This window comes from Pecten maximus, chromosome 6, assembly GCF_902652985.1.
Source record: "Pecten maximus chromosome 6, xPecMax1.1, whole genome shotgun sequence".
NCBI lineage: Eukaryota > Metazoa > Mollusca > Bivalvia > Pectinida > Pectinidae > Pecten > Pecten maximus.
Genome location: NC_047020.1, coordinates 28,883,555 through 28,905,226, shown reverse-complemented (window position 1 = coordinate 28,905,226; position 21,672 = coordinate 28,883,555). Strand labels below are relative to the sequence as shown.

The following is a 21,672-nucleotide window of genomic DNA, read 5'->3' as shown; positions in this document are numbered from 1 at the left end:
GTGTGTGATCTGACCAAATATTCAAACAATGACTCCTTTTTATGCATATTCAACAATTTAGAATTAATAAAAGATAAAATTTAAATGGTAACATTGCTATGAATGTTTTTTTCTTTTCAAGCAATGAAATTTAAAGATAACAATATTAATTGTGAAATGTATGTTGGAATTAATCCATTGGTTGTTGGCACATACCAATGTAATCTGATCTTGTAAGAGTATATATTGGTCGGTGTGCCTGAGCTTGTACATGGAGGATTGATCTTGTTACCTGTGTACACATAACAATGGCTCATTGATAAGACAATTGAGGGGGTCATTGGGATTCATTACTAACTGCCACCTTATAACTGCCCACCCTATGCCTCGCTGCCAGTAATCCTCAGCTAATCCCTCAGGTAAACAGCGGATCATAACCTGCTCAAACAGGTACCACTGTCACTGGGGCCTTTAATCTCAACATTTAACATCAATTGTATGTACAAGCAAGATCTAACTTGTATTTAAAAAGGAGAAATGTGGGCTTTTTATATTTGTGTGGCTATCGGGGATCTGGCATTTAAAGTTTGGCGTGTGTTTGACTTGGAAGGTTTATTATGCAGTAATACATTGTACCAAAGCTATGAAGTACACAAGTAGCTTTATAGATAGTTGGTACTGTGAGAGCCCCTTCCGAGTTATGTCCCCAAGGGACAACTCTGTAATGGATGATGTTTGTGTAGAAAGGATGCTGGAGGAGTCGCTACAGGTACAGTAGTAAACAGTCAGACACTGTATGAGGGAGTTGTATATTGTTGACATAACTTGACAACTCTGAAAAGGCTTGTTCATGTATTACAATCTACTTATTGATATTGTGAATGTATAGGTGATGGAACAGTATATATACTCTCATGATCATGTTTTAACATTATTAAGTAACTTGTTAATTGGTACATTCACCTGTTTAAGATCTAGATAAATTTACTTAAAAGTTATATCATAAATGATAACAAGACTTTTCAAGTGTTTGATATTTATGATAAGATAAGTCTGAAAACCTTCTTCTTCTTCTTCTTCTTCTTCTTCTTCTTCTTCTTCTTCTTCTTCTTCTTCTTCTTCTTCTTCCAATAATTACAGGACATGGCTTTTCCATGGAAAAAGATTGTGTGACAACAGGAACTTAGAGAAGCGGTTTTGACAGAAATTATGTGCATTGTAGTAAAATAAAAGTGTATTACTGCTAGTGGACAAGAGATCCTAACTATTTTATGATAAAGTATATACATCATAACTGCTAATTAACGTGTGACGATTTTTATTTGTTTACAGGACTACCAGGTGTTGAACCTCCTTGGGAAGGGTGGATTTGCATGTGTGTACCGTGCCCGCTCCAACAAAACAGGTCTTGAGGTGGCCATCAAGATGGTATGTGTAAATTCCCTATACTGTATACATAGCTATAGACTGATGTTTCTAAATATTACATTAATTGTACATCTAGAGCCAACAATGGCCCAACATGGTTTCTCAAGTCAGGTGGCTCCAATCAATAAGCGTGGATGTTTACATGCTAATCCTGACTGTATAATTACAATGTCAGGTATTTTGTAGCAAAAATGATAAATATTTACTCTGAAAATACAGGTCTATGCAGAGTTTTTCTAAATCTATCTAGGCAACTTTTACACACCAATCTGTATGCACCTGTTTACTTTATTTCCATCCCATTTATAATTTATTCCAATATCTGATAATACAACTAAACTCTGTTTTGCATTGTAAAAAATAAATACATGTATAAACAATCTCTCAGACTTATTCATTATCATAACTGATTACACTTTTTCAGATTGACAAGAAGTTAATGAAAGCAGCGGGCATGGTGGCCAGAGTAAAGAAAGAAGTAGAAATCCATTCAAGATTAAAACACCCGTCTATTCTTGAGGTACACCTACAATTGATATACTGTACACATACAATAAACAAGTAACTGGTATACAGGGGTTTAAAATTAAATCTGTTATAGACCACTATCAGAATGTTGTGTGACTTTTAGTGAACCTTTAATGGGTTATACAGCCTACATTTACCTTTTTACAGGTAGAGCACAGTTTATAAACTTATTGACTTTTATATAGGCCAGTAGTGATAAAATAGAAGTATTTGTAAAGTGAACTGGATATCTAAGTATAGATTCATATATATATTTATAGGTCATGGAAATATTTTATATCATTTTTGTTAATCATTTAAAACTGATTATATTATTTTTTAGTTTCTACTTGGTGCATTATTTTATTTAATAATTAAAACTTTGATAATTTAGTATTTTTTTTACTTTATTGAAATACTTCTAATAATCTATATGTAATATGTGATAGTGATGACTAATAATTATATACTGTAATTGATTTACTGATTTAAGTAATTAATGAATTTTGTAGTTTGGTAATTACCTTAGAACTAGCTTTGTTATAGACCAACATCTGAGGCTAACTAGAGTGTATAGATACTGATATGGTTAGTTATATAAAATATACATACATTAATATGTTACTACATTATTAGGGGCCACTCATGTCAATGAGGTATACAGTAACTACACCTAATAAGGATTAAGTGAATTCTGTCAGCTCATTACCAGGGTCAGTGTAAACATGTCACACCTTCACTGGTCACACTGACCACCATACATTACACACTAATCAATATTTGTGTTCTCTTATCAAGCATGCAGTTGCCATGGTTCATTTGCTTCTAGAATTCTATAAAATTTTACTTCTTTGAGTCTCATGTAAAACTAATCCGATTGTTGAAATGCATGAAATGTAACTGATTCATAATTTGAATGTCCAATTCCACAAATCAGACACTGTAGGTTGATAGTCTTTTAATATAGGTTAAGGAAAATCATGTTATTTGTTTTGAAATGTGTTGAGCTTGTAGCGAGTAGACCACCTTGGTGTGTTCAGTGGTAAACAAAAACACAACTGTAATATTTAAAGACTATTAGTGTAACACTGCTGAACATTTCATGAAAAGTTAATACCACTCTATTTGGTTCTTTTGGTATCAAAAATTTATATGCGGTCAAGATGTAAAATTAGATTTTGTATTAGCTCCATTTCTGACAAAGCAGGAGCAGGATACATGTTTCAAACATTCTCTAAAAGTTTATAATGATAAAACTGATACTATTGTAATGTTGTCTAAATAATTGGATGTGATTTTTTGTTGCAGCTGTATAACTATTTTGAAGACAATAACTATGTGTACTTAGTTCTGGAGATCAGCCACAACGGTGAGCTCAACCGCTACCTAAAGGCCAACTGTAAGGTGCTCAATGAGGCAGAAGGTATGTACTACTATACACCAAAGGGACACCTATTATTACTGATTATCAGATACATATAGAGTTTATAATTGGCCCTGTCTTGCATGACTGGTCATTTTGAGAATGTTTTGGATTATGTGCTGTATACATTTCTCAGTGTAATAACAGATGCATTTTAAATCTTACTTATGAGTTTTTATCCTTGTCCCAAATGTCATCTATGAAGTGAAGGAATATTATGAAATAATGATATTATTTATCCATACCCTACATTGCTACATTTGAAAAATTCTTTAATATATGTAAAACAAACAAAAAAATATGAAAATAACAAAAAAGCTGAAATTGTTATCTTTGACTAGTCAAAGTTAACCATCATCAAAGTTAACCATCATCACTAAAAGAAGTGTTATTTGTCGTGTGGTGATTATTTAACAGTCTTTGTTACTTACAGCTCAACACTTCATGAAACAAATAGTTAAGGGGATGCTGTATCTACACTCGCATGGAATCCTTCATCGTGATCTTACACTAGCCAATCTCCTCCTCACACGCAACATGGATGTGGTATGGACATTTAACTTTTGTAATTTGCCTTATTCAGAAAATGCTGCCGTTGTATAATAATTGCAAACGTCATAAATATTTTTTGGAAGTTTTTGAAGTCCAAATTTTGTATGTAAAATGAGCAAAGACTAAGCTTAGTTTAGATATGAGTACATAATTAAGTAGTATACTACTTTTGTTGCTTAAAGGTTTTTCACATAATAGTAAAATATATATACATTCTAGTTGGATTCTGTCGAAATTTGAATTACAAATGATGTAGAATTTGATAAAAAGTGAAAATTATAAATTAGTAGAATTTTTTTTTTTTTTTTAGTATCTATTTTGAAATTTTAATTGTAATCATGATTGTGTATTTTCTTTATTATAGAAAATTGCTGATTTTGGTTTGGCTACTCAGCTGAACATTCCTGATGAGAAACACTTCACAATGTGTGGGACTCCAAACTACATCTCGCCGTGAGTACTTAACTCAAATCCTAGTTACTGGTTTATCACCTACATGACTGCCTATTACTAGGTCTCACCTCACACACTGTAGTCTTTGTTCTGTTGGCATGTATCAAGTCTTTAAATAAGTTCTTTTGATCGTAAATGTTCAAAATAATCAAAACACATAGATGTGGCATAAATAATCAATAAATTTCACTTTAAATGAAAATAATGTTTTAACTTATTAGCATACTATACTATAAAGAATGTTTTTGTGATGTTTTTGTAGTGAGATTGCCATGCGCTCAGCACATGGACTGGAGGCAGATGTGTGGTCCCTCGGCTGTATGCTGTACACATTCTTGGTGGGCAGGCCTCCTTTTGATACAGAGGGTGTTAAGACTACTCTAAACCGTGTTATCTTAGCAGAGTTCCATCTACCTGACCACATATCTAACGAGGCCAAGGACCTTATCCAGTCTCTCCTGAAGAAAAACCCCAAAGAGCGTCAGAATCTCAAAGGTAGTCTCACGTCTCTATTTGTTAGTCATAGTCACATTTGTGTTTCAGTTTTATATAGATACTAGATTTTTTTCTGAAAATAAAAAAAAATGAGGTCAATTATTACTTGGAAAATGATAAACTCGTAATATTATTTGGTATTAGGTTCGTTTATTCTGCTGGCCATGAGGTAAGGCAGTATCTTCTTTATCAACTGGGTTTACCATGCAGCAGGATTTCCTCAAACCTCCACAATCACTGCCTGTGTTAACTGTTAATCCTTTGCTAAACAACTGTTGCTTGCTCTCTCTCCCAGAAATCCTCAGCCACCCGTTCATGACAAAGGATAACAGCAGCAGCCTTAGTAAGGGTTCACATGGCTTTGGGGAGACATCCATTGACAGTGGCAGAGGGTACCATGGCAACCATTTCATCATCACGTATGTCCAGTCATCCAAAGCCACGCCCATTTCCAGCATTCCCTCTGGAATCCCAAATCTCTGAGAATGAGGAGAGTTTAGCAAATGCCAAAAAACAGGGCTCCGAGCAAACTGATATGTTTTTTTCCTAAAAAGGGAGTCCCACCTCCCTCCAACCCAGTGCTGCGACATCCACCCTCTCCACCTGTGCGCCTACGAGATAGGTAAGTCTCTCATGTCTGTGTCTTTAGAAAAGCTACATAACCATATCTTTTGATGGAATAGTTCATTTTATAAACAAAAGGTATTTGAAATGTCAGATAAACCTCTACCTTGTCCAGTCATCTTGTTTATGTGTGGATTTTCTTGAAGGAGTGCTATGTCACTGCATATAATTTTGCAAAAGTTTTATGAAAGAGTGGAGGAAAAAAAAATCACAGTTAAGAATTGCCTATCATTGGCTAAAACCTGAACATTTCCATCAAAGTGGGAGTAGGTGTCATACTACAAACATTCTTTCTTTTCTCTGATCTGGACAAAATATTTCTCTTGTTTCCAAAAATAGATTTTGAATATTGTACTGCTTATAGTGTAAAAATAGTAAAACAGGTTTGCTTTAATAAATGTCTTCTGTTACAGTGACAAAGATGCTCGGCTGGGTAGCCAGCGCTCAACTGACCGCTACATGCGAACGAATAGTCAGGACAAATCTCAGGAGTTATATGGAGCACCGACTTTTGACCCTACCAAATACCAAGATACTACCCCCAACAGTTCAACAGGTTGGTCCTGCAGTCTGAGTACCCACAGTAATGATCCCCGGGGGCGCATCAGTCCCCCACAGCTGAGTGACACCAGTAAACCCTCCATCAGTTCTGCTATGTCGGACCTGTCCTCCCAGGAAGGTACAGAGTTCTCCCTCCAGAACACTAAAAAAGCTCTCAATTTTGATGGCGACGCCATGGGCAGTTGGCATGAGCGTTGTCCTCAGTTAGATCACTTGAGTGGCCAGCGCTACCAGGACAGTCACAGTCATTCTATGGAAGATATGCTGGGCTCCAACCGTAACCAAAGTAAAGACATCCAAAATGTTCACAGCAGTATCAAGGCCAGTAACTCTAGCAAGACAATACGTGATGTGGTGCTCCCCCTTAATTCATCAAGGCTGCGTCATATCAGACAGAGGACCAGAAATGCCATTGTAAGTGTTCTATGTTGGTTACATTATAATTTTTTATAACCCAGTATATTTCTTCAAATAGAATTTATTGAATTTCTTTCACATACAATATGTTAAGGATATATTCTATGAATGCAAAAAAAAAAAGGCTGTAGATGTAGAAAGTGAAGTTCTTTGTTGAAAGATCACAGTTGTTAAATGTTTGCATTTATGAGTCTGTTAAACCTGAATCCCAACTTATTCCCAGGTAAACATTTTGGAGTGTGGAGATGTATGTTTGGAGTTCCTCAAGCAAAAACAGAAGGTTGAGAAGGTTGTGGAAGTGTTTCTTATCTCCGTGGATGGACATACGGTCAACATCTACCAGCCCAACAATGGACGCGGTGAACCTGTCGGTGACGCTCCTGTACCTCTACCTCCTGTTCCCTCTAAATCATACACTTTCGACACACTCCCAGAGAAATACTGGAAGAAGTACCAGTATGCTTCCAGGTAAAGTAACCTGATTCCCTTATTAAATATGGCATTTAAAGAGGACATCACTTGTTCTTAACAAATCATAACAAATCATAGACTGAATATAAAACTTTGGTTAAAGCAAGTCATAAAGACCTGATGCATGATCTGGCTAACATTTTGGTTATCAAATAACAGATGAAAAACAAGCAAGTGAATTAATGAGTTTCTAAAACTTTCACTTTTCCTGTAGGTTTGTGAAGCTGGTAAGATCCAAGACACCAAAAGTGACTCTGTTTACCAGCAGAGCCAAGTGTATGCTGATGGAAAACTCGCCTGATGCTGATTTTGAAGCTATATTTTACGATGGTATGTTTTTCTTTAGACAATAGAATAGTGATAGATTATCAATAGAATTGATCAGTTTTGTTGTTGATTTTTGACTGAAGAAACTGATCCCAGTAATAAAATTGAGTCTAGCCCTAGTTAATCGAAATATACAGTAACATATTTCACATGAAAGATAACAACAAACCTGTGTTTTTATGTTTTAAGTTTTCGGAATTGCTTGTAAGAAAAGTTCAGAACTGTGTTTATAGAGAAAGGAGAATAAAATCTTTGGTGTTAATGTGTGGTGATATGAAGTTTATTCTGATGAGATTATGACATTCGATGGTACAGACTAACTGTAACAGTAATGTTTTGGTTGGCCACTGGAGATGGGATAAATTAAGTGTATTTGATATTCAATGATAAATCCTTGAATGTCCTATTTGTCATCAATAAATGAGTCATCAAAGAATATTTTTCCTGTATGAAAATTTCATAACTCTCGATGATATATTGACGTTAACATGTGACCATTGTAAAGCAATTTCAAGTTGTGTAATTTAGTGTCGAACAAACACTTGTGACTTCAAGTAGGTTGGACCTATTACATGAGGAAATGTTAGTGAGAGAAGAGTGAGATGTGATTTATATGGTATTTGAAGGGTCATATGTAGTGGATGAGACCGTGAACTCCACTGGTGGGGCAGGCAGATCTGCCCCTCCTCGCAGTAAGTTTTGACACCTGTGGCCAGACCCTCCACGTACAAAAACTCTCCGCCCCTCCACACTGAAACTCAGATATGTGTTCATGACTATTATAATGTAATCTTGGTAATTTAGATAAGATATGATATTGTTAAGATCTAAATCCAAATAAAACCTTGTGTCAAGTTCTGGATATAAAACAAGTATGCGTATATGCTTCTGATCTTAACAAGCATGTTTGTGTGTTTAATAATGTTTTATTCAAATTTTTAACAAATTAAAAAGAAATATGTCATACAAGATATTTTTCAATTATTTAAAAAATAATGTTGTACAAGTATTTTATAATTGTTTCATGAGAAAAAAAGAATACTGATTGATTTAGATTTTGCTATAGTTGACAGTGAAAAACTACATTTTAAACTTTTATTATTGTATCAAAGTTATGATTAGTGAATGATATGATTAATGTGTGGCGGAGAGTAACGTGGGTGTTGTGCCGTCTGCACACGTCTTTGGTTGTTGATTGGTGTGTTTCCTGGCCTTTGAGGTCAAATGTCATGCATGGTAACCTTTCCTACACAGTCCAATCCTTACATTTTTATCGTCCATTGCCATACTCTATCTGACGAGAGTGCTTTAGTACTGTTCCTGGTGTTTTTTGTTCTGTGAAGAGCTTTTCTACCTTACTACAGAAAAAAATTCCCAGCTTTTTTTATCTGTATACCAGCATGTGTTGTACAAACTGTTTCATGTCTTTTTTAAAAACTATTTCTCTTGTCCTGTCTCAATCTTAGTAGATGTGGTTTTCATGGAAATTTTTTTTTCTTTTTCAAATTGTCATAAATTAATAGCACTTGATGCATTTTAATATTGATATAAGCTACACTTTTTTATGTTTTAATATACAATGTACATGAATTTATTTAAATAATATAAATGGCTTTATATACAATTTGTATGCATTTATCCGTTGACCTGCATCAAATTTATCTTTTAGCATGAACATAGCTAAGCTTCAATATACCTGGTCTATATTGTAATCACTAGAAATTTTATTCTATTTATAGCAGTAATCAGTTATTCACTATATTATGGGTATTGAACAAAATTGAACAGAATTTTGTTTTGTTTCAGGTGCTAAATTTACCATAAACTCAACCAACACGAGAATAATCGAAAAGTCTGGGACGTCATTAGTACTGGACTCTGCAGCAGCAGAGGAGAGATTAACAGAGGAGACACTAAGACTGCTTGTTTATGTCAAACAGGTAAGTCACTAACGTTTCTATAGAAACCCCTTACTACCATTATTTATTCTGGGACTCAGATATTTGAATCCTGGACAAGTGCTTTTCTGTGGGACTCTATATATCTTATAACATCAGAAGTATATGAAACTGAAAATAAAGGAATACTCTATATGGTTTTACCTTTATGTGGTTAGGATGTTTAGGACGTGTCAAGCTGTATGTGGTTAGGATGTTTAGGACGTGTCAAGCTGTATGTGGTTAGGATGTTTAGGACATGTCAAGCTGTATGTGGTTAGGATGTTTAGGACGTGTCAAGCTGTATGTGGTTAGGATGTTTAGGACGTGTCAAGCTGTATGTGGTTAGGATGTTTAGGACGTGTCAAGCTGTATGTGGTTAGGATGTTTAGGACATGTCTAGCTGTATGTGGTTAGGATGTTTAGGACGTGTCTAGCTGTATGTGGTTAGGATGTATAGGACGTGTCTAGCTGTATGTGGTTAGGATGTTTAGGACGTGTCAAGCTGTATGTGGTTAGGATGTTTAGGACGTGTCAAGCTGTATGTGGTTAGGATGATTAGGACGTGTCTAGCTGTATGTGGTTAGGATGTTTAGGACGTGTCTAGCTGTATGTGGTTAGGATGTATAGGACGTGTCTAGCTGTATGTGGTTAGGATGTTTAGGACGTGTCAAGCTGTATGTGGTTAGGATGTTTAGGACGTGTCCAGCTGTATGTGGTTAGGATGTTTAGGACGTGTCTAGCTGTATGTGATTAGGATGTTTAGGACGTGTCTAGCTGTATGTGATTAGGATGTTTAGGACGTGTCAAGCTGTATGTGGTTAGGATGTTTAGGACTTGTCAAGCTGTATGTGGTTAGGATGTATAGGACGTGTCTAGCTGTATGTGGTTAGGATGTTTAGGATGTGTCTAGCTGTATGTGGTTAGGATGTTTAGGACTTGTCAAGCTGTATGTGGTTAGGATGTTTAGGACGTGTCAAGCTGTATGTGGTTAGGATGTTTAGGACGTGTCAAGCTGTATGTGGTTAGGATGTTTAGGACGTGTCAAGCTGTATGTGGTTAGGATGTTTAGGACGTGTCTAGCTGTATGTGGTTAGGATGTTTAGGACGTGTCTAGCTGTATGTGGTTAGGATGTTTAGGACGTGTCAAGCTGTATATGGTTAGGATGTTTAGGACGTGTCAAGCTGTATGTGGCTAGGATGTTTAGGACGTGTCTAGCTGTATGTGGTTAGGATGTTTAGGACGTGTCTAGCTGTATGTGGTTAGGATGTTTAGGACGTGTCTAGCTGTATGTGGTTAGGATGTTTAGGACATGTCTAGCTGTATGTGGTTAGGATGTATAGGACGTGGCTAGCTGTATGTGGTTAGGATGTTTAGGACGTGTCAAGCTGTATGTGGTTAGGATGTTTAGGACGTGTCAAGCTGTATGTGGTTAGGATGTTTAGGACGTGGCTAGTATACTACTAATTCAGTGTTTGACTTACAACAATCCTGGTTCGGCTACATTTCCATGATTGATATGCTGATGATATGGTTGTGTCTTGTTTTACAGTGTCGACAACAGTGTCTGGAGATAGAGTTGGTGATCAGTGCTGTTCAACAGAGATGTGCTCTAAAAACACACTTCTTCCCTATCATCATTGGCAGGTAAGCTCCAACAAATTTCGTCTTTCAAAATTTTCAATGTGGAAACAATTAAAGTCTTCTATAAATTAAGTATTGAAACCAATATCAGGGAAAATGTTTGTTAATGTATAAAAAATAGATTCCATTTGCCAGTTCAAATAATTAATCTCAAGTGTATATTTTGATGTTCAGTTCCTTCAATGTCTTCTGTTTACAATTTTCAGTCGTCCAAAAAACCAGAATTTAAATGACTCTGGTCGGTCCACATCGACGAGTGGGACAGGGCCAAGCTCAGGGGCATTTGAGAACATGAGCACACCTTCATCAGGATCACGACCTTCTCCTTCTGTGGTATGTCCAGTCAACATTTTTTCATGATCTGGAATATGTGTATAAAGAAGCCTTCAAATATGTTGATAGAATGTTCTGTCTGAAAAATGTACAGTTTAAACTTATGAATTTGTCAAATTTAGTTTGGTTATTTCTGAAGTGGTTTAATTTCTCAACTTGGATAGGTAAATTTTATGTGTGGGGGTATTTCTGCAAGTTTTTTTTTTTTTTTTTTTTCACCAGTTACATAAATACCACATACATCACAAAATGTGTGGGGTTAATTTTCACGGCCAAATGGGCTTTACGTATTTAGCATGAATTTCCATGTTTACAATATTCTGCCTAATTTTCAATCATATTTCATTGTATGTTTCTATAAATTGATGACAAAATAACCTAATGCTTGTTTATTTTACAGATGACCTCCTTTGATGGGACTGTGGTAAGCACGATGACTGATTGTGTTGACCAATCTGTGACTGATTCTCAGGACCGTACCCTTAAGTCAGAGGCTGTGAGATTATCAGCCGAGAAGCTTGGGCTGGATAAGCTTACCGGTGGGTTAGAGAAACTGGGCACTGGCGCAGAAAGAGGGGCCAACACTAGTCCCACCTCCAGTCACAGTGGAGGAAGTCAGCTGAGGAAAGGTGGTCATGACATCACACGCCAAGTCTATGTGCCTGATGTAGGCATAGCCTCGCAGGTAAATATGTGTTAGAATTAACATAAAGCTTTGATCTGATAAATACTTTAGCTGTGTAAAGCAATCTATGGTTGTTCTGTATGAATTAAAGTATTTTCAGACTTTTAAGCCATGAGGTGTCATGTTTATATCGGATGCTGATTGATTATTTAATATCTATTTACAGCTTACAAATGGTGAGATCTGGGTCAAGTTCAATGATGGCACTCAGCTTGGTGTTCGCTCAACCACAACCACTATCAAGTTTGTTGATACTCAGGGCAAGCTCTTCAGGTACGTATTACTCACAAATAACGTTTTACTTGGTTGAGTGGTCAAGTGTGAATTTTCATGTAAAAACAAACTTTCACTGAATATACACTGTAGTATGGAACGTAAATCCGACAGAAATGCTAGTCTAGTCTGATTGTACAGGTTCTAAATAGTGTATGATAATATGTTTGTTATAGTCTGTAATACAGACACCAGACAATTTATGGCAGTGATTGTATTTGTCATTAATTTTTTTAAAATTCAAGATATTTTTAACAACAGAGAAGAAGTATTAATAGCCAGCATTTTTTTATGACAGGTTTCAGAAGACAGATATCTTACCTGACCTTGTCAAGTCACGCCTGGGGAAGGTGCCGGTCGTGCTGGAGCACCTTACTACAACAAGAGCGCTCTGTGGTGGGACACAACCACGCTAGATAGTTTGGAGTGTCCAAATGCAACATTCTCACTAATAGTGCCATATTGAACTTGTTTTACTCCCAATCACTGTCATCTCACCTGAAGAACAGAGATAGAATTCTCAGACTTCATTAAGAATATTGAGATTAGTGTGTGAGTTGTCGGTGATGGGGCCAAGGTGCTGTGATATTTCTCTACTCAATTTCTGTTGCTCATATTTTTACTCTTACTGTCCATTTCTTCTCATTTCTCATAAATGTTTGTCTATGATGAATATTCACAATTCTGTTTTAACTAGTCAGTGATAATGATTCTTAATGAATGTATGACTTTGTTTTAATTTGTCGTGAATATACATTGATAGACTTGTCACTATTTATTTGTTAATCAATATTTAGTTTTTAAGTAAATCTTCCTAGGCAGCTATTTGTATATGTTAGTTTTAGTTAGTGTATAGGTGGCATTTGTACAGTCTGTAAGTAAGTGATATGTGTATGTACAGAGAGTATATATATGTGTATATGTATGTATTAGAAGAGAGATTGGTAGGCATTATTTACAGAAAGTATATATTTATATGTATGTATTTGTAAGTGAAACAGATTTGTATACATGTACAGAGTAAATATTTCTATGTATGTAAGAGGGCGTGGTATACTTTGTGTATACTCTATGTACAGAGTATATATAGTTTCATGTGTGTATATAGAGTTTATCTGTAAAAATGTAAAAAAAAAAAAAAAATAATAAATGATAATGATAAAGAATGTATGTATTGTAAGGGAAGGAAAAGTGAGAGAAATATGTAAAGTATATCTGTCGGCTTGGATGAAAAATGTGGGAAATGGAAATACTGCAAGTATTCCTATTGAAGATATGTTAGTTTGTATGTTTATGGTGTAAGAGTTGGGTGAATTTTGTATGTATAGATAGGTACATACATGTTATGACATAATCATGTGTCTGTTAGTCTCACCTGCACAACACCCCTAAAGCTTGGCCATCGATCCCGGTCGTGTTCGGGTGCGTTGATAGAGCTCCCGTTAGTGCTAGTTTGGTCTCAAGCTTGTCCACCTCATAGAATGACCTCATAGAATGACCCCAGTGAAAGAAAAAATCAAACACATTACTGTGCTTTACTTCAATGTCTGTTCAGCAAAAGTATAAAACATTTCAAAGACAGAATTTGAATATAATTTATAGTAGCACATTCCCTTTCGGGCAGACCCTGACCACTAGAGGCTATATCAAGTGTTTGTAGTGTATTTCCTGAGCCAACCCGACATCGTGCTTATCACATTGATCAGTGCTACACATTACATTGTTTTGTGCTAGCTTTTGCCACATTTAAAATTTCTCTGAAAAATATACAAATACACTGTTACTTTTAGAGATCATAGTTTTTAAGTTCTTTTATATAATTTTAGTAGTTTTTCTGTGATTCTTAAGTTATTTTTATTTAATTGAAATTAGAAGTACATGTATTTTATATACAAAATTTGTAAAGTAGAATGAAAGCAACATTATATGTTACATTTTAGTGTGGTTCCACCTCACCTGTGGATTATATTTATACAAATATTTTAGCAAATTCACAACAATGTCTGACAGACAAAAAACAAGACAAAGCATCAGTATTTTTACCTTTGATTAATTTTATACAATACATTTAATCTCATCGAATATGGTATTTAAGTATGGATTTGTTAATGAGTCATGTGACAGCATTCCTCCAATCATGAAGCCTGTTTCTTGCTGCCAGTAACGGCTTTGGACCTGATCATACAGTATGTCATACCTAGTCTATTGTATGTGAAATAAAGGCATTAATCCTAATAGTCTGTCTCCTTATCATTTCTAAGTATTCCAGTGATCTTGTTTAGATGTTATACATATGCTTGGGAATGTATTCCTAATTAATTAAGTGTAACCATCTTAGAAAGATATGTTTATATGAAACAGTTGAATACCTTCATCAGTGTTTAAGTCCTTTTTAGGCCACCTGAGATGAAGTCTTAAGTAACCCGCTCTAATCGCCTTTTGTCCATCATCGACAAAGTCTCAAGTGACCTGTTCATAGCTGCTCTGACGATGGACAGACAATTTCTGACAGATGGTCAGAGTAGTGTAGGCAGGGTATGGATATTTTGTTCTAACCTTTCTAATCACCTTTTGTCCGTCATCAACGAAGTCTCAAGTGACCTGTTCATAGCTGCTCTGACGATGGACAGACAATTTCTGACAGATGGTCAGAGTAGTGTAGGCAGGGTATGGATATTTTGTTCTAACCTATTCTAATTGCCTTTTGTCTGTCATCATGTGGCTTCCATAAACAATTCACATTTAAGACTTCTCAGAATCCCCTATACCAATTTCAATGGTATTTTTCAGAAACCTTCCATGGTCAAAGGTCAATGAAAATTGTATATTATATGGTCCCCACCCCCAGGGGACTGAGCGATGAGGTCAAAAGGTGTTGGTTTGACTGAAATTTCAAAAATCTTCTCAAGACTAAAATAAGAATCAAATTTTCTTCATGGATTAGGGTCTTGGGTGCTTTATCAAAATTGTGAAGTTCATCACTATTTGGTTGCTTGTTTGTCCCAGCGGAGGGGATAAACTACAGTTTATGTTTGTTAATAACAGTTTTATGTATGATTTGTTCAAATTGCCAATTGAAACAATACAAACCTGGTTAGGATTATCAATATGGGATGGCAGTTTGACGGTATGTATATGTTGGTCTGACTGATCCCTGGAGGCTGATGGACGGGGCTAAATTAACTGAAATATTTTAGAACTCAGATGACTATTACATGGGCCTCTCATTTATATTCAAAACAAGACGAAATTTATTGGTTTCAGGTACTGATACCTTTCAAACTTCTTTTTTAATTAATGGTATAAACATTTTTGAGGGAACTTTGCCATTGCTACCGTTTCCAGTTGCATAACAATTGATGCCAATCTGAGACTGTTAAAGAACTTCTGTAGCTGCATTATAATGTCATGATTGGTTCATGAGTTAACACAAATCCTATACATAGTATCCCACCCTTTCACAATTGTCTAAATAATAAGTATGCAAAATAGAAGAAATGATTTTCGAAAATATAAGCATTTACTGACATCACTGTTAACACTATCATTTACTGACATCACTAGTGACACTATCATTTACTGACATCACTAGTGACACTATCATTTACTGACATCACTGAGGACTCCATCATTTACTGACATCAATGGTGACACTATCATTTACTGACATCACTGAAGACTCCATCATTTACTGACATCACTGGTGACTCCATCATTTACTGACATCACTGATAACACCCATCATTTACTGACATCACTGGGGACTCCATCATTTACTGACATCACTGGGGACTCATTTACTGACATCACTGAGGACTCCATAATTTACTGACATCACTGGTAACACTATCATTTACTGACATCACTGGTGACTCTATCATTTACTGACATCACTGATGACTCCATCATTTACTGACATCACTGATGACTCCATCATTTACTGACATCACTGGTGACACCATCATTTACTGACATCACTGGTGACACTATCATTTACTGACATCACTGATGACTCCATCATTTACTGACATCACTGGTGACTCCATCATTTACTGACATCACTGATGACTCCATCATTTACTGACATCACTGGTGACACCATCATTTACTGACATCACTGGTGACACTATCATTTACTGACATCACTAGTGACACTATCATTTACTGACATCACTAGTGACACTATCATTTACTGACATCACTGAGGACTCCATCATTTACTGACATCACTGGTGACACTATCATTTACTGACATCACTGATGACTCCATCATTTACTGACATCACTGGTAACACTATCATTTACTGACATCACTGGTGACTCTATCATTTACTGACATCACTGATGACTCCATCATTTACTGACATCACTGATGACTCCATCATTTACTGACATCACTGGTGACACCATCATTTACTGACATCACTGGTGACACTATCATTTACTGACATCACTGATGACTCCATCATTTACTGACATCACTGGTGACTCCATCATTTACTGACATCACTGATGACTCCATCATTTACTGACATCACTGGTGACACCATCATTTACTGACATCACTGGTGACACTATCATTTACTGACATCACTAGTGACACTATCATTTACTGACATCACTAGTGACACTATCATTTACTGACATCACTGAGGACTCCATCATTTACTGACATCACTGGTGACACTATCATTTACTGACATCACTGAAGACTCCATCATTTACTGACATCACTGGTGACTCCATCATTTACTGACATCACTGATGATACCCATCATTTACTGACATCACTGGTGACACTATCATTTACTGACATCACTGTTGACACTATCATTTACTGACATCACTGGGGACTCCATCATTTACTGACATCACTGATGACTCCATCATTTACTGACATCACTGGTGACACTATCATTTACTGACATCACTGAGGACTCCATCATTTACTGACATCACTGATGACACTATCATTTACTGACATCACTGGTGACACTATCATTTACTGACATCACTGAGGACTCCATTATTTACTGACATCACTGAAGACTCCATCATTTACTGACATCACTGGTGACATTATCCTTTACTGACATCACAGTTGACACTATCATTTACTGACATCACTGTTGACACTATCATTTACTGACATCACTGAGGACTCCATCATTTACTGACATCACTGAGGAGTCCATCATTTACTGACATCACTGAGGACTCCATCATTTACTGACATCACTGGTGACACTATCATTTACTGACATCACTGGTGACACTATCATTTACTGACATCACTGATGACTCCATCATTTACTGACATCACTGGTGACACTATCATTTACTGACATCACTGGTGACACTATCATTTACTGACATCACTAGTGACACTATCATTTACTGACATCACTGGTGACTCTTATTTACTGACATCACTGGTGACTCCATCATTTACTGACATCACTGGTGACACTATCATTTACTGACATCACTAGTGACACTATCATTTACCGACATCACTGGTGACTCCATCATTTACTGACATCGCTGGTGACTCAATCATTTACTGACATCACTAGTGACACTATCATTTACTGACATCACTAGTGACACTATCATTTACTGACATCACTGATGACTCCATCATTTACTGACATCACTAGTGACACTATCATTTACTGACATCACTGAGGACTCCATCATTTACTGACATCACTGGTGACACTATCATTTACTGACATCACTGATGACACCCATCATTTACTGACATCACTGATGACTCCATCATTTACTGACATCACTGGTGACTCCATCATTTACTGACATCACTGAGGACTCCATCATTTACTGACATCACTGATGACTCCATCATTTACTGACATCACTGATGACTCCATCATTTACTGACATCACTGGTTACACCATCATTTACTGACATCACTGGTGACACTATCATTTACTGACATCACAGTTGACACTATCATTTACTGACATCGCTGGTGACACTATCATTTACTGACATCACAGTTGACACTATCATTTACTGACATCACTGTTGACACTATCATTTACTGACATCACTGGGGACTCCATCATTTACTGACATCACTGATGACTCCATCATTTACTGACATCACTGGTGACACCATCATTTACTGACATCACTGGTGACACTATCATTTACTGACATCACTGGTGACATTATCATTTACTGACATCACAGTTGACACTATCATTTACTGACATCACTGTTGACACTATCATTTACTGACATCACTGAGGACTCCATCATTTACTGACATCACTGAGGACCCCATCATTTACTGACATCACTGAGGACTCCATCATTTACTGACATCACTGGTGACACTATCATTTACTGACACCACTGGTGACACTATCATTTACTGACATCACTGATGACTACATCATTTACTGACATCACTGGTGACTCCATCATTTACTGACATCACTGGTGACACTATCATTTACTGACATCACTAGTGACACTATCATTTACTGACATCGCTGGTGACTCAATCATTTACTGACATCACTAGTGACACTATCATTTACTGACATCACTAGTGACACTATCATTTACTGACATCACTGAGGACCCCATCATTTACTGACATCACTGAGGACTCCATCATTTACTGACATCACTGGTGACACTATCATTTACTGACACCACTGGTGACACTATCATTTACTGACATCACTGATGACTACATCATTTACTGACATCACTGGTGACTCCATCATTTACTGACATCACTGGTGACACTCATTTACTGACATCACTAGTGACACTATCATTTACTGACATCACTGGTGACTCTTATTTACTGACATCACTGGTGACACTTATTTACTGACATCACTGGTGACACTTATTTACTGACATCGCTGGTGACTCAATCATTTACTGACTTCACTGATGACACCCATCATTTACTGACATCACTGGTGACTCAATCATTTACTGACATCACTAGTGACACTATCATTTACTGACATCACTGAGGACTCCATCATTTACTGACATCACTGGTGACACTATCATTTACTGACATCACTGATGACACCCATCATTTACTGACATCACTGATGACACCCATCATTTACTGACATAACTGGTGACACTCATTTACTGACATCACTGAGGACTCCATCATTTACTGACATCACTGGTGACACCATCAATTACTGACATCACTGAGGACTCCATCATTTACTGACATCACTGATGACTCCATCATTTACTGACATCACTGATGACTCCATGATTTACTGACATCACTGTTGACACTATCATTTACTGACATCACTGGGGACTCCATCATTTACTGACATCACTGATGACTCCATCATTTACTGACATCACTGGTGACACCATCATTTACTGACATCACTGGTGACACTATCATTTACTGACATCACTGGTGACATTATCATTTACTGACATCACAGTTGACACTATCATTTACTGACATCACTGTTGACACTATCATTTACTGACATCACTGAGGACTCCATCATTTACTGACATCACTGAGTACCCCATCATTTACTGACATCACTGAGGACTCCATCATTTACTGACATCACTGGTGACACTATCATTTACTGACACCACTGGTGACACTATCATTTACTGACATCACTGATGACTCCATCATTTACTGACATCACTGGTGACTCCATCATTTACTGACATCACTGGTGACACTATCATTTACTGACATCACTAGTAACACTATCATTTACTGACATCACTGGTGACTCTTATTTACTGACATCACTGGTGACACTTATTTACTGACATCACTGGTGACACTTATTTACTGACATCGCTGGTGACTCAATCATTTACTGACATCACTGATGACACCCATCATTTACTGACATCACTGGTGACTCAATCATTTACTGACATCGCTGGTGACTCAATCATTTACTGACATCACTAGTGACACTATCATTTACTGACATCACTAGTGACACTATCATTTACTGACATCACTGATGACTCCATCATTTACTGACATCACTAGTGACACTATCATTTACTGACATCACTGAGGACTCCATCATTTACTGACATCACTGGTGACACTATCATTTACTGACATCACTGATGACACCCATCATTTACTGACATCACTGATGACACCCATCATTTACTGACATCACTGATGACACCATCATTTACTGACATAACTGGTGACACTCATTTACTGACATCACTGAGGACTCCATCATTTACTGACATCACTGGTGACACTATCATTTACTGACATCACTGGTGACACTATCAATTACTGACATCACTGAGGACTCCATCATTTACTGACATCACTGAGGACTCCATCATATACTGACATCACTGGTGACACCATCATTTACTGACATCACTGGTGACTCCCATCATTTACTGACATCACCAGCTGAGACTTATTTCATTTGAAGTATTTTCTTAGTTTTTCTTATGAATGTTAACTACTTTGGTTGACAGTTGTGTATGTATTCTTTGATAATTTGTAAGATTGATGCCTGTTTGAACAATTCCCTTGATCCAATGTCATTTCTACCTCAATGGGACGAAGTCAAGGGGAGTTATTGCTATATCTCCAGCATTGTAGGCGCCGGAGTTGTAGACATCTAGGTTAAAGTTTTTATATAACAATGTTGTGTTAATACTAATGAGAATACAGCTGAGGAATTTCACATGCGTATCTTGTCACAAGACCTTTTAATTAGTTAATTTGCAGACCTACTAACCTTGACTATGACCTTTGACCTACTTCAAAAAAACTTTAACCTTGGCCACAATGTGTTAATTGTATGAAAAAGGGCTTTGTATACATGTACATGTTCCTTGTAACAAAACCTTTCCATTGGTGCAACATTTGGGACCTGCTGATGTTGACCCTGACCTTTGACCTAATTTCAGAATATTTATTCTGAAATTCAACCCACCTTGTGACTTATGTTGTCTGCTGACAACTCTTGTTCAGCAAAAAAGTAATTTCCCAACAGTTTCACTGAACATGATTAGCCTTTAAACCTTTTTACAAATTAAGCCACATAACAAATTTCAGAGAAATTTCATCTCTTGTCATGGCAAAATCTAATCTACAGATCAAATTGAAATTTTACTCTCATCAACCTTTTCATTAATTTTCAATTTAGCACCACATGGCAAGACCTTAATTCCTAAATAAAAGCCTGTGGGGTTTGTAAGGGCACTCACTGATGTAATAAGAGAACTCTGTGTGCTCACAGGGGCACGTTACAATAATAATGTATACATGGTATGTTTATACTAATCCACATATATTTTTGAAATCATTTCATGTACATTATTATTGTAACATGCCCCTGTGGTGTGCTTGTTTCATTTAGAGTGCGTGTCACCCTGACTAATGTTGATCTTTGTACACTGTTTAGTACACGTGTAATTATAGCCGATAGTATCTGATATACCGTAATGATCTTTGTTTTCCTGTCCACATGTTACCCCGTCCTGTTGTTGATCTTTGTACATCTAAAGTATTGA

General features: G+C 36.5%; 1 protein-coding gene across 1 annotated transcript; it reads left to right on the top strand.

Annotated features, from left to right (window-relative positions):
• The first annotated feature begins 161 nt into the window (after positions 1-161).
• LOC117329471 (serine/threonine-protein kinase PLK4-like) lies at positions 162-14,345 on the top strand. The gene is given in 20 exon segments (XM_033887426.1): positions 162-748; positions 1,312-1,407; positions 1,832-1,927; positions 3,223-3,337; positions 3,771-3,883; positions 4,254-4,342; positions 4,605-4,837; positions 5,133-5,226; positions 5,228-5,374; positions 5,376-5,459; positions 5,875-6,436; positions 6,663-6,907; positions 7,125-7,240; positions 7,864-7,929; positions 9,044-9,177; positions 10,728-10,822; positions 11,026-11,152; positions 11,553-11,837; positions 12,004-12,110; positions 12,409-14,345. Coding segments are annotated over 20 exon segments (3,048 nt in total). The 5' UTR covers positions 162-622; the 3' UTR covers positions 12,527-14,345.
• Positions 14,346-21,672: the final 7,327 nt, after the last annotated feature.